General features: G+C 48.9%; 1 protein-coding gene across 2 annotated transcripts in view; it reads left to right on the top strand.

Moving 5' to 3' along the window:
- TANC2 (tetratricopeptide repeat, ankyrin repeat and coiled-coil containing 2) overlaps positions 1–26,514 on the top strand; it is a 2,475,706-nt gene that overhangs the window by 2,249,988 nt on the left and 199,204 nt on the right. For both annotated transcript variants that reach the window (XM_086923824.1, XM_086923825.1), the window contains one exon: positions 24,341–24,464. In XM_086923824.1, coding sequence (XP_086779950.1) covers positions 24,341–24,464 — 124 coding nt within the window. The remainder of the gene's footprint in view (positions 1–24,340; positions 24,465–26,514) is intronic.

The raw sequence follows: 26,514 nt of genomic DNA, 5'->3' as shown, positions 1-26,514 counted from the left end.
AAATCAATTGGCGAAAGGGTTACGGAAGTTGAGGCAAGAGTGCTGACTACTGAAAATGAAACTCAAGCAAACGTAGAGAAGATCAAACTCCAAGAAGCTGAGCTAATGGATATGAAATGGAAGTTGGAGGATTTTGAGAATCGCCAACGCCGTAATAACCTACACCTGTTGGGAATTCCGGAAAAAATGGAGGGGGAGAATGCACGCGCTTTTGTTATTAAACTGTTCAAAGAATATATGCCCGACTTAACAAATTGGAACTGGGAACTTGAGATCCAACGAGCTCACAAGATGCCGTTTAACCCTCCTGCTAAACCTGGGCCTTATCCCCGTGCTATCCTAATCTATTTTGGGAATTTTTTATTGAGACAAACAGTGGCCGAGAAAGCTAGACCTGATCATAAACTTATCTGTAATGAGGTTTCTTTTTTCACTAGGCCTGACTTTTGTCATGCTACAGTGGAGAGGCGTTGGCGATTACGTTCCTTAATTAAACCCTTTCAAGAAAAGGGGGCCCAGGCTTATTTAAATAACCCTGCAAAACTAAAGGTGGTATGGGCAGGGCAGGCCAAATTTTTCGTCTCAGAAATTAAAGCAAAGGCTTACCTGGATGAGATTAACAAATAGGGACTGGAAATGTTGTAATATTGAATCTCTTAGTTAAGTAGCTACCATTGGTTGATTATTGCTTGATTCTTATGTATACTTATGTAATGTTTTTTTTCTTTCTTCTTGCTGCTTCTTGCTCTTGCTTTAATGAGGTATTGCTTATTATTTAGTTTGCAACTATCTCTTCCTTTAGGGTAATACATATACTACATAATTAAAGCGGATACGGTAGCTCAGGTGCTGCACTGCTAGCATCACCAGGACTCTGGCAGAGTCCGATTGCCTACTAAATGTAGGGGGGGGGGTCCCTAGAGGGGGAGGGACCTGCAAGGGGGAGCGGGGGTGGGTGGGGCTTGGGGGGGGGGGTTGGAAAAAGGAAAAGAACCTGATCCAGAGGGTAAAGCTTTTTTTTGTGAAAATTATAAGAACTGTATACATAAAGTAAGTAACTGTATGATGAAGAAATCAATGTTCCTTGACAATTACAATGAGAGAATTAGAGAGCTTTTTATCTATGCTGACTCATTGACTAATGGCTAGATTGAAAATTCAAACTTGGAATATAGGAGGTCTATTGAATAGGGAGAAACAACGTCGATTGTGTGAATTAGTAAAGTTCAATCCTGTAGACATTTTATGTCTACAAGAGACTCATGTTCCATGGGTTAAAAGATCACAACTAAGGCTCAGAGGATATAACCTGTTGGCTGTCTCTACCCAAACATCAAGTATAAGAGGGGTGGCTATTCTCGCTAAAGCCTATCTTGGCCAACCTACAAGTGTTGCCTCTGATCCACACGGTAGATGGGCAGTAGCGAAATTAGCAAATGGTCTGATTATCTGCACGATCTATGGTTCTAATCAGGATGATCCGACAGTATTCTCACTACTTGAAGCTGAGCTTGCAACCTGGCAAGGTTCATTAGTTATTTGTGGGGATCTTAACATTTCTTTAAAATCACAACTATTTAATGATCAAAATGATCACAATCTGCAGAGCTATGTAGGACGCAAACCCAAAGTTTATAAGGCTATCAGGAGACTCACAAATAGTCTGGGGCTTGTAGATGTATGGGGGGTTAAGAATCAGCAGGACCCAGGGTTTACATACTTTTCCCACCCACACCAAAAACATGTCGGTATAGATTATTTTTTCTCTACTAGGGATTTAGTGGCTCAGGCTGTAATTACTAAATGTCCTAAGATCTTATCTGATCACAATGCTTTGGTTCTCACACTGACAGTTGGCGATCGTAAGCAATCTCGACAGTGGTCATTTGATCGAAAACTGTTGGCTGATAATGAATATATTAAACACATTAAAAAATGGACGGAGGAATTTTTTGATATCAACCGTTTTAGTGCCCCCAGAAATACTGTATGGGATTCCTTTAAGTCTGCCCTTAGAGGTGAGACCATTAGCTACCAAGCTAGGGTGAGAAAGCTAAATAAGAATGACTTTAACGCTAAAGTAATAGCCTTGGCTAAGGCGGAGGAAGATCATACCACAGTTATTTCCCACGGGGCAGATGCTACACAGTCAATGTATTTAGTTACTCTATTAAAAAATGAGCTAAACAATAGCCTTAGTCAAAAAGCCGCTCAGACTTATAGCGCTCATAGGAGAGATATTTATGAAAATGGGGAAAAAGTGGGGAGACAGCTGGCGCTTCACACCCGGCAAAGGAATGTCTCCAATCAGATAAAACTAATAACTGATAATGGTAAATCATATACGCAGGCTGATGAGAATCCTTCGCTATTTCAGCGGTATTATCAGAATCTATATACCGAAGACTCTACTCCTCTGTCAAATACAGAATATGAGTTTCTGAATAACTTTCTTAATAATACTGAGGGTATAAAAGGGTTAGATGACACTACACGCCAGGATCTGGAAAGAGAAATCACCCTAGATGAGGTATTACTATCTCTAACCTCACTTGCATCGGGCAAAGCAGCCGGTCCTGATAAACTACCCATAGACCTATATAAAATTCTGAGCTCTCAGTTGGGACCCCTACTTCATGATCTTTTTTTAGGTATTCAATGGAATGGGGTATCCCCGGACTCCTGGAATAAAACAAATATAATTGTCTTCCCCAAAAAAGAGAAATCACCTTAGCAATTAACGTCATACCGTCCCATATCTCTAATCAATTTTGACTCTAAATTATATGCCAAGGTGTTAGCCACGAGACTCAGTGGTGTTATTGAGCAAATCGTCTCCCCGTGGCAGCATGGCTTTGTCCCTGGCAAAGGAACAACTGACCATACATCTAGGGTGAATGCCTTGTTTGATGCCATGACGGTCACGAGGGGCCGAATGTCAATGATACTATTAGATGCCGAGAAGGCGTTTGATCGCGTCTCGTGGAAATTCCTGTGGGCAATTATGCAACTAAACAATTTCGGCCCCAAATTTATTAAAGCGATAAGATCAATGTATTTATTTCCCAAAGCTAAAATTCAATTGATGGGGTCTGAATCTGACGAAATTAGTAAACTAGAGGTACGAGGCAAGGGTGTCCTTGCTCCCCATTATCATTTGCCCTATATATTAACCCTTTAATTTTGAAACTTATTGAGAGCCCTGGTATTAACCCAATTGTCCTTGGCCCTTTCTCTACTAAAGTATTAGCATACGCTGACGATATTGCGGTCTTAACATCGAACCCGATTGAGGCTATGGAGGAAATCGAGACCATAACTACAGAATATGTAAATGTAAATGTAAATGTAAATGTAAGGTGTTTTGTAGCGCGCTCAATTACTACCGGAGTATCCTGGCGCGAATGACCGCTGGGGAACCCGTCCTGGCTTTCCCTGTGAGATGGTCCCATGCTGGGTATCTCCAAGGTGAAGCCAGGCATCCCCGGCGTCTGTGGGGGGCCGTTGTAGAGATGAGGCAAGCTTAATGCCCAGAGTTACCGAGTGTGATCACTGCCCAAAGTGGGCACCGAGGCGAGAATTATCAGTCCGCTGACCCTGGTCCTCGACCCTGCCGCGTCGGGAATCGAACCCTGGTCCCGGGCCGTTCTCAGCCTCCGGGTCTGCCGCCTCTAACCAGTGAGCCACACCTCTCTACTATATGGCATTTATTCTGGATACTCTTTGAACAAAAGGAAGACAATTGTATTATGTACTGTTAACATCGACTATAACGATCAAAGAAGAGCTGCAAACGCTACTTATCTAGGAATTGTCATTACTCCCACTGTTAAAACCATAATTAACCATAACTTCATCCCACTGATTCAAAATATCACAATAGATTTGGATAGGGTAAATGGGCTTCACTTTTCTATTATAGGGCGTGCTAATTTCCTTAAAATGAATATACTTCCTAAATGCCTTTACCTGTTTCGAGCAATTCCCCTTGCTATTGATCCTAAGATCTTAGAAACTCTTGACTCCCTTATGATTAAGTTTGTTTGGCAACATGGCAAAATGACATGACAATGTTCCACCCTCAATATATGAGCTATTATTAGGGGATAAGGCCAATGGATTGTTTTTACAACAGATTGAGGCACAGGATTACAACAATTATCGGAAATACGAAATCATAAACGGGGCACTAAAGGTTTGGGGCAAAGTTACTAAACACTTGCACATTAGTAAATGGAATAGGTATACCTCTTTGTGGTACACAAAGGCGACCCTGGCATTTTCAAACGACATTATAGCAAGGAAATGGCAGGGACTTGGAATCCTGCGTGTTAAAGATTTTCTTGTACATGATTTGGAAACCACTTTTTTAGATGTTAAGGATAAATATCATCTCTCCAACGGGGACTACATTAAATATGTGCAAATATATACAAACCTCAAGGCTAAGGGACCTACCCTTGGGCTACAGAAAATAGATCTTTTGGAGGCTATTAATGGATCTAATACAAGAATTGGTGTTATCTATAATCTTCTCCTTGTTAATGTGCAAGATGATCTGGAAAAAACTGAATCTAGCTGGGCAGCCAAATTTAGCAATCCCAATGTTGACATATATAAAAGCCTAGAGTTGAGCCAACGACTTTTTAGGGCTAGCAACCTTAAAGCCCAAACATATAAAACTATTTTTGGTCTCTATTATACACCCGCTAAATTGTATTCTGGGGTAAAAGGGAAAATGATTTATGCCCAAGGTGCACACAAGGACAGGCTAACTTAATACATATGCTAAGCAGCTGCCCCAAACTTACTCAAATTAAACATATGATTGCTGAGTACTGGGAGGTGCTGTTTGGTCATAACCTTCCAGAAACAGATACATTGTTTATTTTAGGGTATGACTCCTCGATCGCTCTATCAAAGAATGAGCAAAATGTATTATTTATGGGTATGGCGGTACTTAGAATTATTTTATCAGCCCGCTGGAAAGAAGTCGAACCACCAAGCTTCCAGATGTGGCTGGCTCGTTTTTTAGCTGTTTTCAGCTTCGAGAGGGCCATATATTCTACAAGAGGGCTTAAGTGGAAAAGAATGGGCGAATCGATTTGGTCTCCAGTTTTGAGCTGGAAAGCAGGAATAAATTCATCTATCTAGACTCTGTTTGATGGGATGGAAGGTAACATTTAACCTATAATAAATGAAACAGTAATTTACCTAAGAGCTCTGTGCTATTGAAGTAATATATTTCGTGAATTAATGGGGGAAACCTTCGGCTCATCACAGGTGTTGTATCAATTATTGTATCAAATATTGTACTATTCTTTCTTCCTTATCGATGTGAAGTCCTTGAATATGATTATGATTATGATTGTCTATTGTGGATCTTCTTTTTCAACCTGTACTTTTCTGTAATTTTTTTTATTTTTTTTTATCTTTTGACTAGACGATGTTATATGGTTTTACTTCTCTGTTATGTACCTGTCTGGATTGAGTTCAATAAAAAAAAAAAAAGGAAGTATCTCTGTTTTACGGTGGTTTCGCATCACTACCAGTTTGCAGTCCTTCCGTTTTGGTCTTACTACTGCGCTTCGAGTCTTCACCAAGGTGATGGATGTGGTGGCAGCACTTCTCAGAAGGTCAGGGATTCCAGTATTCCCTTATCTGGACGATTGGCTGATCAAAGCAGAATCTCCGGAGAAGGTGCTCCATCATCTGCAAGTTACAACTCAGTTGTTGTTCAGATTGGGTTTTTCGATAAATGTACCCAAATCTCACCTGGTGCCCTCCCAGCACAACCTGTTCATAGGTGCTGTACTGGATACAACTTTATGTCGGGCATTCCCTCCACCTCAAAGGATTCGCAATATACAGGAAATTATTCCTTTATTTTCCAGTGGAGTGGTTGTTCTAGTCCTGAAGGTCCTTCGCCTGCTCAGTCTGATGGCTTCCTGCATTCTCTTGGTCAACCATGCACGCTGGCACATGAGGACACTGCAGTGGTGCCTCCGCAGGCAGTGGTATCAACACAGCGGCGATCTCAGGGAGTCTGTGAGGATCTCCAGAGAAGCTGCAGCGGATCTGACTTGGTAGGGCGTGGAAGGCAATCTGTCTCAAGGAAAGCCTTTTCAACTGCCTCCTTCGGTGGCCACAGTGATAACGGATGCATCCACCTTAGGGTGGGGTGCTCATGTGGTGGAACCTGCTGATCAAGGGTCTTTGGTCTCCAGAGGAAAGGTTTCTCCACATCAACCTTCTAGAGTTACAGCGATACGTTTGGCGCTCAAGGCCTTCCTTCCTTCCCTCCCTTCGCGGTAGGTCGGTTCAAGTCCTAACAGACAACATGACCGCGATGTGGTATGTCAACAAACAGCGAGGAGTGGGGTCACAGTGTCTCTGCAGAGAGGCGCTGCGTCTCTGGTCCTGGGTGCAGGATCACCAGATTTGTCTGATGGCAAATCATCTGGCCGGAGTTCTGAATATGCGTGCAGACAGTCTCAGTCAGCAGTTCTCGGCCGAGTGGAGACTTCATCCAGAGGTGGTTCGTCACGTCTTTCGGACGTGGGGAACTTCTCGGGTGGACCTGTTTGCCACTTACGAGAATGCTCACTGCCCGTCATTCTGCAGTCTCCAGTATCCGATGCAGGGAGCTTTGGGGGACGCGTTTCAGTTGAGTTGGGTTTTGCAACTCCTTTACCCGTTTCCTCCTCTACCCTTGATTCCTCTGAGGAAGATTCGCCAAGACCGGGCCCAAGTCATATTAATCGTCCCGGATTGGCTAAGAAGGGTGTGGTACACAGATCTTCTCCACCTCTCCTCGTGCCAGCTGCTCCGTCTCCCTCTCAGGGCAGACCTTCTCTCTCAGATGGAGGGGCAGGTTCTACACCCCCCACCTCCCGACCTTACACCTTCATGCCTGGAGATTGAACGGGGCAACCTGAACTCTTTTTCTCTCCCGCATGACGTGGTGGATATCATTTTGTCGGCCAGGCTTGATTCCACCAAGTCTATCTACTCTTTAGATGGTCTAAATTTATCTCTTGGTGTGGGGAGTAGTCCATTCACATTTTAAAAGCTTGATTGTCTGACATACTTCTGTTTGCGCTTTCTTTGGCTCAGCAAGGGTTTGCTATAGCTGCGGTCAAGTGTTATCTTTAGGCTTTGTCGGCATTTCTCTGTTTGCCGGATCAGCCGTCCTCATTTAAATCATCTATCGTTTTGAGGTTCTTAAAGGGCCTTGCAAATACATTTCCTCCTACTCCCTTTATTGTGCCTCAATGGGACTTGAATCTTGTGCTCACTTTCTTAATGAGTTCACCTTTTGAACCTTTGCACAAGTGTCCTTTGAGACTGTTGTCTTTTAAAACGGTCTTCTTGATTGCAATTACCTCGGCAAGGAGGTAAGTGAGCTTCAAACTCTTAGTTCAAAGCCCCCTTTTTAAACCATTCATGCTGAACGAATGGTACTTAGGACCAGGGCTGCTTTTCTGCCCAAGGTGGTAACCCCTTTTCATCTAGGGCAATCTATTACACTCCCTACCTTCTATCCTCCCCCTCACCCTTCCAAGGAGGAGAGACTTCATCGCTTGGACAGTAAGAGGGCGGTTAGCTTTTACCTGGACAGAACCAGAGAGTTCAGAGTGGATGACCAGCTCTTTGTTGGTTTTGTTGGAGCCAGAAGAGGCAAGGCGGTGCACAAGCGCACGCTGTCGAGATGGATTGTCTTGTGTATCAAGATATGCTACTCTCTGGCGGGTAAGGAACCTCCTGAAGGTTTAAGAGCTCATTCTACTAGAGCAAGGTATGCTACATCTGCTTTGTCTAGGGCTGTATCTGTAGAGGACATTTGTAGAGCGGCAACTTGGGCTTCCCTCCACACTTTCGCGAAGCATTACTGCTTGGATTCTGAAGTGAGGAGGGACGGTGCGTTCTGTCCTCCAGGATTTTCTGGTATAGGAGAGTGGACACCCTCCTCCGGGAGTGGGGACTGCTGTGGGACTCTATTCACAAGGTGGCGAATCCACTGGCAGTTGTATCCATCAGCAGAACAAGTTACTTACCTTCGGTAACGCTTTTTCTGGTGGATACAGTATCTGCCTGTGGATTCCTCACATGCCCACCCGCCTCCTCGTTGTCCACTCTTCTATACCTAAGATAATGGCAATTTTTTATGTATATATGTTTCTTGCAAAAGAAGTGTGTTATTATACTTGAGTTGCTACATTGTCTTTACACTGTGTGTGTTTGATTATTTTGTACTGTGTACACTGTATATATATCTATTGTTATCGGTCCGTCCGTGGGCCTCAAAGGCACAGAAAAAAAGGCGGAACTGATGTCATCAAGCCGACGTAGGCCTGTTATGGGCTCGGTGACGTCAGCGGAGCCGCGCGCTATGCTGTGCTTCTGTGACGTCGTCCACGTTGGCGTGGAGCTACAAAAGAATTTCCAAATGTTGCTGACGCAGGGGGATATTCACAAGATGAGGAATCCACAGGCAGATACTGTATCCACCAGAAAAAGCGTTACCGAAGGTAAGTAACTTGTTCAATATGTACATAATAACCAAAAAACATTGGCAATGAACAACCAGGAAGCAAAGTAGCCCTAAGCTACAAGAGAAAAAACTTCCACACTCATGACTATCATAGTCATTATGTATTAGTCCAAGCTGAAGCCAATCAGGCAACAGCACCCACCAGAATGTTCTCCCCAGAGGCTCAGGCTCTCAGATTCTCTACCGCACATCGTGTGAAGGGAGTCTCCGTAAGCTCTGCACTAGTTTTCTGGATTTTTTCTACTCTACAGAATGTCTTCTTCTAAGAAATCTCTCTTTAGGCCTTGTGAATCTTGTGGGAAGCTACAGCTGTTTTCAGAAGATCCCCCACAAAAAGTGAATTTATTGCCTTTATCCAGATCATGAGGTGATAGATTGTAAAATTTGCAGGACCGTCCCTCAGAAGACCCTCCAGGATAGAGAAGGTCGCCTTCTTCTGTGGCTACAGAAGATTAAAGACCAGGACAACCCTTTATCTGAGGTGGGAAGTGTGGCCTCTGGTTCATCTGTATCCTCTAGAAAGAGGATGGCTGAGGAAGATGTATCTTCTCCTGGGGCTAAGGTGTCGAGAAAAGTTCAACCCACTAAGGGTTCAAGCTTGCCTTCTTCTTCTTCCTCAAAAAAGGCTTCGCCACCTTAGAAATCTAAGCCTGTTACGCCCCAGGGAAAGACTGGAAAGTCTCTGGCGTCGAAAAGACTTCCTGAGAAATATTTTCCTCAGAAAATAGCTCAGTTGTCGACGATTATCATCGTCGATGCTGCTTCTACATCGACAGTTACCTTCTCGTCGCCGAGACCCAAGATGATAATGTCATCGGCTTAATCTCCGTCGATGCTGGTCTCTGTTGCTGTTAGACCCATCTCCTCAACAAAGGAGATTTCATCTGTCGTCAGTGCTCCGTCGACGGCAAAAGTTAAGATCTCGTCGACGTCTGCCTCGTCGACGGTTGCTTTGTTGGCGAAGACTACCTCGTCGACGGCTACATCGTCGTCGAAGACTGCCTCGTCGACGACGACTTTCTCATCGATGAAGTCTGATTCCTCACCGATGACCACATCGTCGACGAAGTTTGCCTCGTCGTCGACGACCTTCCCTTGTCGGCGAAAACAGCTGCCTCGTCGACGTTCGCTTTCCTGACCCCGACCCCATCGACGATGATATCTTCGACGGCCCACTCGTCGACCTCTCTTTTGTCATCTTGCACAGAAATGCAAGTTTGGTCTGCAACAACGGCCACCGCCTCCTCTGCCCTGCCTACGACAACAGCTTCTTTGCTTCAAAGACGTGGCTCTTCATTGGAAGCTCTTTCCCCATTGAAGTTGCCTGAGCAATTGCTGGATTCTGACGAGGACCAAGAGGAATCCGAAGAGGAAGACAGGTTCCGCACTACTAGAAGTCCATCGGAACTGCTGATCAAGTATCAAGACGAAGACCATGAGGAAGACTCGTGCCATGAGTCTGTAGCTCCAGCCCTGTCACGGTCCCCACAGCACAAATGCCTTTGGCCCTGCTTAATAACCTACAATACATGTTGGACGACTATTATCGCCGGTTTCCTCCATCTGAATAGGCATCCACGTCCATGCCTCAGGCTTCTGTAACTTCTTTAAGATCTCTTAGACCACCTTCTCCAGTAGCATCTCATCACTCCCATGATGCTGATATCACTGATGATGACAGGTAAGAGGGAGAAGTCGATGATAAATCTGTGCTTTCGGAGTGGGACGAATACCAAATTCAGACGCCATCACCGTCAACTCCAGCTCCGGTTGACTCCCCTCCAGTAGACATCGGAGGGTTTAATCTCCTTATGGAGAGGGCGACAAAGAGGTTTCTCATACCTGTGGACACGAAGAAAGATGATTGCTTTCTCTATGATTTCAAGGATCAGCCACAAAGACAAGTATGGACCATTCCCATCATAGACTTCATCTGGAAGGAAGGGTTGAAAATTATGTCAGCACCTAACTCTCTGCCTGCAGTCTTGCCTCGATTAGACAAGAAATATAAGGCACCTAGCAATTCACCTGCATGCCTCATAAATCAGCCAAAAGCTGACTCTGTCCTCGCTCAAGCGGCACAGAGACGTGCCAGGAACCCCTCTTCGCCTATAACAACTCCACGAGACAGGGATGGAAGAAGACTGGATTCGATTGGGAAGTCGGTTTCCACTATGGCAGTCACGACTGTCCGTGCTGCAAATTCCCTTGCCATATCAGGGAGATACGACGGGCAGATGTGGTCAGACATCTCCCCCTACGTTAACATGCTGCCTGAACCTTCCGAGGCCTTGAAGATCTTGCATGAAGGAGAGTACCTCTGCAGAAATAATTGACGCAGCCGTGGATATTTCATCCACAGGATTCAGGCAATTAGCAGGTGCAGCAGTGTTAAGGAGACACGGTTGGCTGAAATCTACATCTTTTCGCCAAGAGGTCCAAGCCAAAATTATTGATATGCCGTTTGATGGGGAGTTACGATTTGGCCAGCATGTCGATGAAGCCCTTCAGGCTATTAAAAAGGACACAGAAACGGCAAGATCTCTTGGTAGCCTCCAATTTCGCAGATAGTCCTTTTGAGTTGCTAAGGGACGTGGATCCTTCTCCAACAGAAAAGGTTACAATCAACAAAAGTCATATCAGGGGAACCAAAGATACCAGCTCTACAGGCAGCAGTCATACGGGCAGCGAGGTAACTCCTACTCGCAATCAAGAAGGCAGCCCTTCTGCCGTGGACGGGATTCAACGAAAAAACAATGAGAACCGCCACCTGCCACCATTTCAGCCGTCCCCCCTGTCAAAAGTTGGAGGAAAAATATCCCAATTCTACTCTAACTGGTCCGCAATTACTACAGACAAGTGGGTTCTAGATATAGTGGCCAAAGGCCATGTTTTAGAGTTCATAAAGATTACCCTAAACTCTCCTCCCAAGGGCCCACCTCCTGCTCATCTCAAGGAGCTTTTTTCCCCAAATAAATCTGATGATTCGCAAAGGAGCAATCGAAAAGGTCCCTCCTTTACAAAAAGGAACAGGATTTTATTCAAGATTTTTCCTGATACTACAAAAGTCTGGGGAATGGCGCCCCATTCTCGACCTACGCGCCCTCAACGGTATCCCTGAAAAAGTTATCTTTCTGAACGTTAACACTTCAAGAAATCCTCCAACTACTTTCAGCAGGATATCACATGGCCACCCTCGACCTCCAAGGCGCTTATTTTCATGTGTCAATCCTTAACAGGCACAGAAAATATTTACGGCTCAGAGTGGCTGGCAAGGACTTTCAGTTCAGAGTCCTTCCGTTTGGACTACGTTCAGCACCCCGTGTATTTACAAAGGTTCTAGCACCGGTGGCCGCACACCTTTGTCTGGAAGGAATTCAAATTTTCCCATACTTGGACGATTGCCTTATCAAGGCAAATTCTTTTCAAACCGCAAACACACATGTTCAAAGATGTCTGTCAAGGTTCCAATCTCTTCGAAAAATCTAATCTAATTCCATCTCAGAGAAAGACCTTTTTGGGAGCCACATTGGACACCCAGCTTACCCAGGCCTTCGTCTCAAACGAAAGGCAACGCAAGATCTGCAAGCTAGCTCACTCATTGCTAGCAAAAAGGTGCATTTCAGTTCGACAGTACAAGTCTTTCCTAGGGATGATTTCCTCCTGCATCCCTTTGATACCCAACTGCCATTTCAGAATGAGACCATTGCAAGAAGAACTCAACCTTCAATGGTTGCAGATTTCAGGGTCGTTTGATGATATCGTTCACATCACGCCTCAGATGTGAGAAGCCTTCCTTTGGTGGACTCACATAAGGAACATAGAAGAAGGATGCACATTCCTGGTCGAACCGCCGAATTTCACTATATCCACAGATGCTTCCCTTGAGAGATGGGGGGGGACGCACCTTCAAGGGATGACGGTAAACAGCAAATGAAGCATACAACAAAAGAAGTGGCATATCAACCTTCTGGAGTTGTGAGCCATTTTCTTGGCCCTAAAGTCATTTCGTACCATCATTCGGGGAGCCTCAGTTCTAATTCGAACAGACAATACTACAAGTATGCATTACTTAAACAAGCAGGGAGGAACAAAGTCGGCCCTACTCTTTCAACAGGCTCTAGAGATCTGGGATTGGGCGATTCATCACAAGACCAGCCTTTCAGCCATTCATGTACCAGGAGTCTCCAATGTTCTAGCGGATTCCCTCAGCAGGTCAACAATATCCACTCACGAGTGGGAGCTACATCACCCAACTTTAAAACTACTCTTTCAGAGGTGGGGCCACCCAGATCTGGATCTGTTTGCAACCAGGCAGAACTACAAATGCCCATCCTTTGCAAGTTGTGTTCCCCACAACGACTCATGCGGGAATGCGTTTTAGATGAATTGGTCGCAGATATTTACCTACGCCTTTCCACTGATTCCGTTGGTTCCCAGAGTTCTCCGCAAGATCAAGAGACAACCTTGCAGCATAATACTCATTGCTCCCAGATGGCCTTGCCAATACTGGTTCACCGAACTTCTCCTTCTTTCTTAGTGCGATCCCATACAGTTTCAACCAATACCAAACTTTGCCGCTTTGCTGCGCTGTGTGTCACAGAGGACGCGGTCGATTTCGGCAGGCTTAGTCCAGCTGATCGATCCCGTAAGGCCGCCGGCCATTTTGTTGTTGTATTGTTGTTTATCGCCCTGCCCTAGTCTCCACCCCGCTCCCGCCTTCCCAGCTGACCCGCCCTCCCACGAAGCCCTTCCTCTGCACTCTGACCCTATCGCGCTGTGACCGTTCTGCTCCCTGCGGACACGGACGCTCCCCACGCTGCTCCCTGACCTGCCTTGCCTCTCAGCTGAGTATCGCTTCGCAGCTCTGCTGCTTGCTTTAGCCACTTGCTCACTGCTGCTTGATAGTGCCTGAATTATCTGCATAGCGCTATTGTTGGTATCTATGCGCATTTGTCATTACTGCATTGGAATCGCTTGATCTTTACAGCGCCGCTCTGCTGCTTGCCCCGGCCGCTGCTACCTGCCTGGCATCGCATTTCACTTGCCGCTTTGCTGCGCTGTGTGTCACAGAGGACGCGGTCGATTTCGGCAGGCTTAGTCCAGCTGATCGATCCCGTAAGGCCGCCGGCCATTTTGTTGTTGTATTGTTGTTTATCGCCCTGCCCTAGTCTCCACCCCGCTCCCGCCTTCCCAGCTGACCCGCCCTCCCACGAAGCCCTTCCTCTGCACTCTGACCCTATCGCTCTGTGACCGTTCTGCTCCCTGCGGACACGGACGCTCCCCACGCTGCTCCCTGACCTGCCTTGCCTCTCAGCTGAGTATCGCTTCGCAGCTCTGCTGCTTGCTTTAGCCACTTGCTCACTGCTGCTTGATAGTGCCTGAATTATCTGCATAGCGCTATTGTTGGTATCTATGCGCATTTGTCATTACTGCATTGGAATCGCTTGATCTTTACAGCGCCGCTCTGCTGCTTGCCCCGGCCGCTGCTACCTGCCTGGCATCGCATTTCACTTGCCGCTTTGCTGCGCTGTGTGTCACAGAGGACGCGGTCGATTTCGGCAGGCTTAGTCCAGCTGATCGATCCCGTAAGGCCGCCGGCCATTTTGTTGTTGTATTGTTGTTTATCGCCCTGCCCTAGTCTCCACCCCGCTCCCGCCTTCCCAGCTGACCCGCCCTCCCACGAAGCCCTTCCTCTGCACTCTGACCCTATCGCGCTGTGACCGTTCTGCACCCTGCGGACACGGACGCTCCCCACGCTGCTCCCTGACCTGCCTTGCCTCTCAGCTGAGTATCGCTTCGCAGCTCTGCTGCTTGCTTTAGCCACTTGCTCACTGCTGCTTGATAGTGCCTGAATTATCTGCATAGCGCTATTGTTGGTATCTATGCGCATTTGTCATTACTGCATTGGAATCGCTTGATCTTTACAGCGCCGCTCTGCTGCTTGCCCCGGCCGCTGCTACCTGCCTGGCATCGCATTTCACTTGCCGCTTTGCTGCGCTGTGTGTCACAGAGGACGCGGTCGATTTCGGCAGGCTTAGTCCAGCTGATCGATCCCGTAAGGCCGCCGGCCATTTTGTTGTTGTATTGTTGTTTATCGCCCTGCCCTAGTCTCCACCCCGCTCCCGCCTTCCCAGCTGACCCGCCCTCCCACGAAGCCCTTCCTCTGCACTCTGACCCTATCGCACTGTGACCGTTCTGCTCCCTGCGGACACGGACGCTCCCCACGCTGCTCCCTGACCTGCCTTGCCTCTCAGCTGAGTATCGCTTCGCAGCTCTGCTGCTTGCTTTAGCCACTTGCTCACTGCTGCTTGATAGTGCCTGAATTATCTGCATAGCGCTATTGTTGGTATCTATGCGCATTTGTCATTACTGCATTGGAATCGCTTGATCTTTACAGCGCCGCTCTGCTGCTTGCCCTGGCCGCTGCTACCTGCCTGGCATCGCATTTCACTTGCCGCTTTGCTGCGCTGTGTGTCACAGAGGACGCGGTCGATTTCGGCAGGCTTAGTCCAGCTGATCGATCCCGTAAGGCCGCCGGCCATTTTGTTGTTGTATTGTTGTTTATCGCCCTGCCCTAGTCTCCACCCCGCTCCCGCCTTCCCAGCTGACCCGCCCTCCCACGAAGCCCTTCCTCTGCACTCTGACCCTATCGCGCTGTGACCGTTCTGCTCCCTGCGGACACGGACGCTCCCCACGCTGCTCCCTGACCTGCCTTGCCTCTCAGCTGAGTATCGCTTCGCAGCTCTGCTGCTTGCTTTAGCCACTTGCTCACTGCTGCTTGATAGTGCCTGAATTATCTGCATAGCGCTATTGTTGGTATCTATGCGCATTTGTCATTACTGCATTGGAATCGCTTGATCTTTACAGCGCCGCTCTGCTGCTTGCCCCGGCCGCTGCTACCTGCCTGGCATCGCATTTCACTTGCCGCTTTGCTGCGCTGTGTGTCACAGAGGACGCGGTCGATTTCGGCAGGCTTAGTCCAGCTGATCGATCCCGTAAGGCCGCCGGCCATTTTGTTGTTGTATTGTTGTTTATCGCCCTGCCCTAGTCTCCACCCCGCTCCCGCCTTCCCAGCTGACCCGCCCTCCCACGAAGCCCTTCCTCTGCACTCTGACCCTATCGCGCTGTGACCGTTCTGCTCCCTGCGGACACGGACGCTCCCCACGCTGCTCCCTGACCTGCCTTGCCTCTCAGCTGAGTATCGCTTCGCAGCTCTGCTGCTTGCTTTAGCCACTTGCTCACTGCTGCTTGATAGTGCCTGAATTATCTGCATAGCGCTATTGTTGGTATCTATGCGCATTTGTCATTACTGCATTGGAATCGCTTGATCTTTACAGCGCCGCTCTGCTGCTTGCCCCGGCCGCTGCTACCTGCCTGGCATCGCATTTCACTTGCCGCTTTGCTGCGCTGTGTGTCACAGAGGACGCGGTCGATTTCGGCAGGCTTAGTCCAGCTGATCGATCCCGTAAGGCCGCCGGCCATTTTGTTGTTGTATTGTTGTTTATCGCCCTGCCCTAGTCTCCACCCCGCTCCCGCCTTCCCAGCTGACCCGCCCTCCCACGAAGCCCTTCCTCTGCACTCTGACCCTATCGCGCTGTGACCGTTCTGCTCCCTGCGGACACGGACGCTCCCCACGCTGCTCCCTGACCTGCCTTGCCTCTCAGCTGAGTATCGCTTCGCAGCTCTGCTGCTTGCTTTAGCCACTTGCTCACTGCTGCTTGATAGTGCCTGAATTATCTGCATAGCGCTATTGTTGGTATCTATGCGCATTTGTCATTACTGCATTGGAATCGCTTGATCTTTACAGCGCCGCTCTGCTGCTTGCCCCGGCCGCTGCTACCTGCCTGGCATCGCATTTCACTTGCCGCTTTGCTGCGCTGTGTGTCACAGAGGACGCGGTCGATTTCGGCAGGCTTAGTCCAGCTGATCGATCCCGTAAGGCCGCCGGCCATTTTGTTGTTGTATTGTTGTTTATCGCCCTGCCCTAGTCTCCACCCCGCTCCCGCCTTCCCAGCTGACCCGCCCTCCCACAAAGCCCTTCCTCTGCACTCTGACCCTATCGCGCTGTGACCGTTCTGCTCCCTGCGGACACGGACGCTCCCCACGCTGCTCCCTGACCTGCCTTGCCTCTCAGCTGAGTATCGCTTTGCAGCTCTGCTGCTTGCTTTAGCCACTTGCTCACTGCTGCTTGATAGTGCCTGAATTATCTGCATAGCGCTATTGTTGGTATCTATGCGCATTTGTCATTACTGCATTGGAATCGCTTGATCTTTACAGCGCCGCTCTGCTGCTTGCCCCGGCCGCTGCTACCTGCCTGGCATCGCATTTCACTTGCCGCTTTGCTGCGCTGTGTGTCACAGAGGACGCGGTCGATTTCGGCAGGCTTAGTCCAGCTGATCGATCCCGTAAGGCCGCCGGCCATTTTGTTGTTGTATTGTTGTTTATCGCCCTGCCCTAGTCTCCACCCCGCTCCCGCCTTCCCAGCTGACCCGCCCTCCCACGAAGCCCTTCCTCTGCACTCTGACCCTATCGCGCTGTGACCGTTCTGCTCCCTGCGGACACGGACGCTCCCCACGCTGCTCCCTGACCTGCCTTGCCTCTCAGCTGAGTATCGCTTCGCAGCTCTGCTGCTTGCTTTAGCCACTTGCTCACTGCTGCTTGATAGTGCCTGATTTATCTGCATAGCGCTATTGTTGGTATCTATGCGCATTTGTCATTACTGCATTGGAATCGCTTGATCTTTACAGCGCCGCTCTGCTGCTTGCCCCGGCCGCTGCTACCTGCCTGGCATCGCATTTCACTTGCCGCTTTGCTGCGCTGTGTGTCACAGAGGACGCGGTCGATTTCGGCAGGCTTAGTCCAGCTGATCGATCCCGTAAGGCCGCCGGCCATTTTGTTGTTGTATTGTTGTTTATCGCCCTGCCCTAGTCTCCACCCCGCTCCCGCCTTCCCAGCTGACCCGCCCTCCCACGAAGCCCTTCCTCTGCACTCTGACCCTATCGCGCTGTGACCGTTCTGCTCCCTGCGGACACGGACGCTCCCCACGCTGCTCCCTGACCTGCCTTGCCTCTCAGCTGAGTATCGCTTCGCAGCTCTGCTGCTTGCTTTAGCCACTTGCTCACTGCTGCTTGATAGTGCCTGAATTATCTGCATAGCGCTATTGTTGGTATCTATGCGCATTTGTCATTACTGCATTGGAATCGCTTGATCTTTACAGCGCCGCTCTGCTGCTTGCCCCGGCCGCTGCTACCTGCCTGGCATCGCATTTCACTTGCCGCTTTGCTGCGCTGTGTGTCACAGAGGACGCGGTCGATTTCGGCAGGCTTAGTCCAGCTGATCGATCCCGTAAGGCCGCCGGCCATTTTGTTGTTGTATTGTTGTTTATCGCCCTGCCCTAGTCTCCACCCCGCTCCCGCCTTCCCAGCTGACCCGCCCTCCCACGAAGCCCTTCCTCTGCACTCTGACCCTATCGCGCTGTGACCGTTCTGCTCCCTGCGGACACGGACGCTCCCCACGCTGCTCCCTGACCTGCCTTGCCTCTCAGCTGAGTATCGCTTCGCAGCTCTGCTGCTTGCTTTAGCCACTTGCTCACTGCTGCTTGATAGTGCCTGAATTATCTGCATAGCGCTATTGTTGGTATCTATGCGCATTTGTCATTACTGCATTGGAATCGCTTGATCTTTACAGCGCCGCTCTGCTGCTTGCCCCGGCCGCTGCTACCTGCCTGGCATCGCATTTCACTTGCCGCTTTGCTGCGCTGTGTGTCACAGAGGACGCGGTCGATTTCGGCAGGCTTAGTCCAGCTGATCGATCCCGTAAGGCCGCCGGCCATTTTGTTGTTGTATTGTTGTTTATCGCCCTGCCCTAGTCTCCACCCCGCTCCCGCCTTCCCAGCTGACCCGCCCTCCCACAAAGCCCTTCCTCTGCACTCTGACCCTATCGCGCTGTGACCGTTCTGCTCCCTGCGGACACGGACGCTCCCCACGCTGCTCCCTGACCTGCCTTGCCTCTCAGCTGAGTATCGCTTCGCAGCTCTGCTGCTTGCTTTAGCCACTTGCTCACTGCTGCTTGATAGTGCCTGAATTATCTGCATAGCGCTATTGTTGGTATCTATGCGCATTTGTCATTACTGCATTGGAATCGCTTGATCTTTACAGCGCCGCTCTGCTGCTTGCCCCGGCCGCTGCTACCTGCCTGGCATCGCATTTCACTTGCCGCTTTGCTGCGCTGTGTGTCACAGAGGACGCGGTCGATTTCGGCAGGCTTAGTCCAGCTGATCGATCCCGTAAGGCCGCCGGCCATTTTGTTGTTGTATTGTTGTTTATCGCCCTGCCCTAGTCTCCACCCCGCTCCCGCCTTCCCAGCTGACCCGCCCTCCCACGAAGCCCTTCCTCTGCACTCTGACCCTATCGCGCTGTGACCGTTCTGCTCCCTGCGGACACGGACGCTCCCCACGCTGCTCCCTGAACTGCCTTGCCTCTCAGCTGAGTATCGCTTCGCAGCTCTGCTGCTTGCTTTAGCCACTTGCTCACTGCTGCTTGATAGTGCCTGAATTATCTGCATAGCGCTATTGTTGGTATCTATGCGCATTTGTCATTACTGCATTGGAATCGCTTGATCTTTACAGCGCCGCTCTGCTGCTTGCCCCGGCCGCTGCTACCTGCCTGGCATCGCATTTCACTTGCCGCTTTGCTGCGCTGTGTGTCACAGAGGACGCGGTCGATTTCGGCAGGCTTAGTCCAGCTGATCGATCCCGTAAGGCCGCCGGCCATTTTGTTGTTGTATTGTTGTTTATCGCCCTGCCCTAGTCTCCACCCCGCTCCCGCCTTCCCAGCTGACCCGCCCTCGCCCCTCCCCCCTCACCACCTTTTATGACAGGAATATCCACGCGCAGCGTCCACGCGCAGCGACCGCGCCCAATCCGCGCCGAAGGTGCGCCAAAGGTAAGCCCGTCTACGCCCGTCCGCGCCTGGACCTCGCCCAGCGCCAGACCCCCTGGCCCCCGTCCCTCCCAGCCCTCCCGCATTACCTACGATGCCGCCACCCTCCTAGCCCTTAACCCCGGTCGCGCCCCCAACTGCGTCCAAGCCGCTCCTGGACGCACCCATGGACCATTCTCCTGCCTCTCCTGCAAATTTAGCGGCACCGACAACATCTCCGCTGCGACCACAACACAGATTACCGACCCCAACCACCTAGAATGCATCCTTCTCAACACCCGCTCGGTCCACAGGCATGCCATCGACCTTTGGAACCTACTAGACACCATCTCTCCGGACGTCGCTTTCCTAACGGAAACATGGATGAACGCTTCCTCCGCCCCTGACATCGCCATCGCTATCCCTGATGACTATAAGATCACACGCAAGGACCGCACCGACCATACAGGAGGAGGAATCGCCATCGTCCATAAGAAATCAATCCGCATCTCAACCAGCTCTGACGCCAACCTCGCTAACTCCGAACACCTTCACTTCCAGATCCACATCGACCCCAAATCCACACTCCGAGGCACTCTCCTCTACAGACCACCAGGACCCCGCGCAAAATTCAGTGAAGACATCACGGACTTCATCACCCCACACGCACTCCCCTCCAAAGACTACATCCTTCTGGGAGACCTCAACTTCCACCTTGAAAAGATCAACGACCGCAACACCGCCACCCTTTTGGACAACCTCGCCAACCTCGGACTTAAACAACTGGTCACTTCCCCCACCCACATCGCAGGTCACACTCTCGACCCCATCTTCACCTCCAGCAACAATGTCTCCTTCAGCCACACTACGGATCTCCTCTGGACTGACCACAGCTGCGTTCACTTCACCTACAACAAGCCGAAACCCACCATCCTCCTCCAACCAACTCTACAAAGAAACTGGAACAAAATCACCACAAAACAGATCTCCACATCGCTCCTTCAAACCTCCCCAGCCCTCTCTTCTAACGCAAACGAAGCCGCCTCCAACCTCACCCTTTGGTTATCCAACACCGCCGACAACTTAGCACCACTGAAAAAACGTCAACACAAACTTGGCATCAAGAAGGCCTCATGGTTCAACGACGACCTCAAGAAGTCCAAGAAACTGTGCCGCTCCCTTGAAAAGGCCTGGAAAAAAGACCCATCCACCAGCAACAAGGACGCCTTCAAAAGCGCCATCCGTACTCACCACCAACTGATCCGAAAAGCCAAGAAAACAGCATTCAAAGATCGACTTGACAACAACGCCCACAACAGCAAGGAACTTTTCAACATCGTCAAGGAATTCTCCAACCCCTCGGCCAACTCCAACGACATCACCCCCTCTCAAACCCTCTGCGATTCCCTAGCCTCTTTTTTCCACAACAAGATTGCTGACATCCACAACAGCTTTGACAACCAACCCGGAAGCCAACCCACCCCACCATCAGCTGACCTTCTTCCCCCCGTCAACACCCTTAACGCCTGGAACCCAATCTCCACTGAGGACACCATCCGCCTGATGAATTCCATCCACTCTGGATCCCCCACTGACCCATGCCCTCACCACATCTTCAACAAAGCAGACTCCGTCATAGCTCCGCACCTCCGAGACGTCATCAACTGCTCCCTCAACTCCGCTACCTTCCCAGAAGACTGGAAACACGCTGAACTCACCGCCCTTCTGAAAAAACCAACAGCAGACCCCACCGAACTCAAAAACTACCGCCCCATCTCGCTTCTTCCATTCCCGGCCAAAGTCATCGAGAAAGCTGTCAACAACCAGCTCGCCGCCTTCCTCGAAGCCAACAAATCTCTCGACCCCTCACAATATGGCTTCCGAGCCAAACACAGCACTGAGACCGCCCTCATCGCAGCAACAGACGACATTCGAACTCTACTGGACAATGGAGACACAGTCGCCCTCATCCTCCTCGACCTCTCTGCAGCCTTCGACACAGTCTGCCACAGCACACTTTTACAACGCCTCAGAAACATCGGAATCCAAGGAAAGGCACTGGAATGGATCACCTCGTTCCTCACCGGAAGAACCCAGAGAGTCCGCCTCCCACCATTCAAGTCCGAGGCCTCAGAAATCATCTGCGGCGTACCACAAGGATCCTCACTCAGTCCCACCCTCTTCAACGTATACATGAGCCCCCTCGCGGCCATCGCCCGCCAACACAACCTCAACATCATCTCTTACGCGGATGACACTCAACTGATCCTATCTCTCACCAAGGACCCCAGCACCGCCAAAACTAACCTACACGAGGGAATGAAAGAAGTCGCCGAATGGATGAAACAAAGCCGTCTGAAACTGAACTCAGACAAAACAGAAGTCCTCATCCTAGGTAAATCCCCCTCTGCATGGGACGACTCTTGGTGGCCGGAAGCCCTCGGGAAAGCACCCATCCCGACAGACCACGCACGGAACCTAGGCGTCATCCTGGATTCTTCACTCTCAATGAACAGACAAGTCAGCGCCGTATCCTCTTCCTGCTTTAACATTCTTCGCATGCTCAGAAAAACATTTCGCTGGATCCCCTCCGAAACAAGGAAAACAGTCACCCACGCTCTGGTCACGAGCCGACTGGACTACGGAAACACCCTCTACGCAGGTACTACCGCAAAACTCCAGAAGAAACTACAACGAATCCAAAACGCCTCAGCCAGGCTCATATTAGACATCCCACGCAACGAACACATCTCTGGTCACCTTAAAAACCTCCATTGGCTACCCGTCAATAAGAGGATTACTTTCCGACTGCTTACCCACGCACACAAATCACTCTACGACATCGGACCAGAGTGCCTCAACTCTCGACTGTCCTTTTACACCCCCTCCCGCCAACTTCGCTCTTCCAGCCAAGCCTTGGCCACTGTACCTCGCATCAACAAGACCACCATGGGAGGCAGATCCTTCTCTTACCTGGCTGCCAAAACATGGAACTCACTCCCCGCTTACCTTCGCCTCACCCAGAATCACCTAGCGTTCAGAAAGCAGCTTAAAACCTGGATATTTGACAAATAATCCTACTCCCCTTCCTAAGCGCCTTGAAACCCTCTGGGTATGTAGTGCGCTATATAAATGTTATGACTTGACTTGACTTGACGTTCTATCTTCACCTAGCAAGATCGGGCCTATCCCATTCCACTTTGAAAGTGTTCTTGGCGGCGATTTGTAGGTATCGGCAGGACAGATCTAATTCTCTTTATTCAACTAGAGTTATTCAGCAATTCTTCAAGGGATTATTTTGGATGTTCCCCTCTATTCGGCATCCACCTCCATTCTGGCATCTTAATGTGGTGCTTACACAACATATGCAGCACCCTTTTGAGCCTATTCATAAAGTGGATTTAAAGTTCCTTTCTTGGAAAGTTTCTTTGCTATTGGCTCTGACATCAGCAACGAGAGTCAGTGACATTCAGACGTTCACTATTAAATCCCCTTTTCTTCAATTCACCTCAAAATCAGTAGTGCTACGCACCAATCCCGGCTTCATGCCAAAAGTACCTGCCGACTTCCACCTTAATGAACCGATAATTTTAAAGACATTCTTTCCAAATCCACAGACAGCTGCGGAAAGGGCCTTGCATTCCCTTGACATCAGAAGATGTCTCAAGTTTTATTTACAACGGACTGCAACAATCCGTAAATCCGACCAACTGTTTGTGGCCTTTGGTAAGCTACGTCAAGGATATTCTGTTTCCAAACCAACCATGGCTCGTTGGATTTCTGCTGTGATTTGTCTATGCCATCAACAGGCGGGAAGACCTTTGCAAGCAATGCCAAGAGCGCATTCTACAATAGCAATTTCTTAATCTGCCGCTCTTTTTGCCGGTGTCCTTCTCCATCAAATCTGCAGAGCGGCAACTTGGTCCAATAGACACACTTTTACCAAACACTACTGTTTGGAGACCTCAAGCGATGCAGATACGTCAGTGGGACAAGCTGTTCTCCGCAATCTTTTTAAATAAGGTGAGCCTCGGTTCTCCCTCCTCCACTATGCTCTTTTTAGATGCTTATTGACTTACTGTTTATATATCTTGAACTTGTTCTGCATATGTTAGGAGCAAATGTATCTATGTACAATTATGATATTATTAATCATACTTCATTATAGTATATGTGTATTTATATATATATATATATATATATATATATATATATGTGTGTGTGTGTGTGTGTATATATATGTGTGTGTGTGTATGTTTAGATTTATATATATATACTTGGTACAAACGCATTTTACGAGCATTATGTTCTGTTCTGCTATCCTGATTCAGGCATTTGAATCTATGAAAGACTCTGCAATACTGGAGAATAACAATAATTACTTACCTGTAATCTGAGGTTCTCCAGTATTGGTGTCTTTCATAGATTCACATGCAACTGAGCCTCCCCTCAGAGGCTGGTTTAGGCTATCTTGTTTTGGTTCACTCCTGTGCGAGAAAAACTGAGAGCCTGAGCCTCGGGGGAGACCATTCTGGTGGGTGCTGTCGCCTGATTGGCTGCAGTTTGGACTAATATATAATTACTATGATAGTCATGAGTGTAGAAGTTTTTTCTCTTGTAGCTTAGGGCTACTTTACTTCCTGGTTGTTAATTTCCAAGGTTTTTTGGTTAATATGTACATATTATTGCTTTTTTATGTACCGTGGGACTCCCACTCCGACGACAGGGAATGATTCAGGCATGTGAATCTATGAAAGACACCAATACTGGAGAACCACAGATTACAGGTAAGTAACTATTGTTCTTCCTTCATGAGAACTAAGTTGTAAGTTACATGTGTTCTCTCTTTTTTGTACCTTTGTAGATTGTAGACCTATTACTTACACATGGTGCAGATGTGAACATGGCAGACAAGCAGGGTCGAACTCCACTAATGATGGCAGCCTCAGAAGGACATCTTGGCACAGTTGAATTTCTGATGGCACAAGGTACGTTCTTCCTGATAACGTTATTATTTTGTATGTGTTTTCAATAATTGTTAATATAGTTTGATTTCCTTCCTGCCTTAAATAAGGTATAGGAAATTGGTAGACTTTAGCTTGTCTTGGGAACTTTTTTCAGGTCAGCAAAGCCAAATGTCGAACCTTAGACTGCAATCGTTGAAGAGAAAGAACGACCTGTGGCCCCTTCTTTTGCAGTAGGAAGCAAGTCGTAACAAAGTAATCTAGACTATAATTACGAAAGATGTTGAACATTGATATGATATGCTTTTGGCTTTTTGTACTCTATATCTGGCACATTTTTCAGTTAAATATACAGTGCCTCGGTCTTATCCAGTAACTGACTGTTGGTTATCCTTCTTTTAAAGGGAAGAATGCACTTATAAAAGATGGCCAGGAAAAAACTGAGCTCTATCGCAGCCTGTTTTTGAGGCACCTGCAAAAGCTTGAATTGTGGTGATGATGGTAGCTTATGCATTGAAAGGGGCATTTTGTTCATGTGTTTGCGGTGATGAAATGAGTGCATAGGTACCTGGACCGTGGTCTGTAAGCAGCAATTCTCTTGTAGTTTCTTCAGATTTACAATGCTCACAGATTGCTGTTTTTCTGGAAAACCCAATATTATTTTGAGGATTTATGAGAAATTCGGGGAGTTTGCGAGAGGTCTGTCTAGAACAGGCCAAATTGAACGTATTCTCTTCAAACTGAGAGATCTGTGTCCGGGGCACCAACCACTCTACAGATCTATCCAGTAGCACTTTTAATTCATGTTGGCTAAAACTACAAAGTTATCTAACTGGTAAAATCTTATATTGTGTTTAAAATCTTCATCAGCTTTGTAGCAGTAATATATCTTGAGTTGGAAGACATTCTAGTAAGCCCCATATATTTGAGGAGCGATAATACAAACTGGGTACAGGCCTCGTTTTGGCCTGTCTACAGATATTAAACGAGGGCTCAATACTGAGACTCCCATTTCCTAATGGGGTTAGTGCAAGTGCTTCAGATTGCACAGAACAAAAACACAGAACAGCAGGAAACTGTTTCTGTTGCAGGTGATCCCTCGATTGATCCCTTTAAAAAACCACAGAGGGGAACTACAAACATGCCCACAACTTCGTGTTATTGTAATTTGTTATATTAATATGCAACAGTAAAAATCAGTTATTCATCGAAGGTGGTTGATTTGTGTGAAGGTAAACTGTGCAGAATTATGCATACTGTGCTGTTTATCTGAAAGAAACAGGTTAGTATTAGATTCCTTACCTTAGAATATCCCCAGGCGTCAGACTGGATCCGGAAACTTTTGCGTAGCAATACCCTTGCGCGTCAGTAGGCGTCGACTGCGGCTCCACGTCCGTCGTCGGCGTTGTTGGCGCCGCCGGAGTACTTAGACGCCGCCCTCGCGCGCTGACGTCAGTTCATCTTTTTTCTGCGCAAACAAGCGCCGATCCGGAAAAAGTGGTACCCTTAGTCATTTTTTGACTCCGACGGTGCCGGTAGGGATGCCCGGGTTTAAACCCTGCGTCGACTGCAGCCGACTGATGTCGGTTACCGACCCCCATCGCAGGTGTCTACATTGCCTGGGGCCCGGCCACGATGACAAGTCGTGCCCCGACTGCCGGGCCTTGATGTCGAAGGCTAGGCGGGAGCGGTCCCGCAAGCGCCTCGAGCTCTGGCAGTCGGCCCGCACCGTTCGAGGTCCCGGTCCGGAAGGAAGTCGAGGAACCGGTCTCGGGGCCGGTGTAATCACAGCTCGGGGAGTCGACACCACTCCTCGGGCTCCAAGTCCTCAGGTAAGAGGCACAAGAAGTTGAAGAGGCGACATCGCTCTTCTGACTCCCCCCAACGCTCGAACGACGCAGCCAGGGGTTCGGGCGACACCACCCACGCGGCTCCGCCGGACCCTCAGGCGTCGCGGCCTGCTCCATACCCGCCGGTCCCTGGGCAGAACGCGACGCCGGAGGAGATCGATGCCTTCCTAATGGCCATGAGGTCGCTCACTCCTCTGTCGGGTTCCGCGGGGCCTTCGGGCCAA

Source organism: Lissotriton vulgaris, chromosome 5 (assembly GCF_964263255.1).
Source record: "Lissotriton vulgaris chromosome 5, aLisVul1.2, whole genome shotgun sequence".
Taxonomy (NCBI): domain Eukaryota; kingdom Metazoa; phylum Chordata; class Amphibia; order Caudata; family Salamandridae; genus Lissotriton; species Lissotriton vulgaris.
Note: the sequence above shows the minus strand (reverse complement) of the source record. Positions and strands in the feature narration are given on the sequence as shown.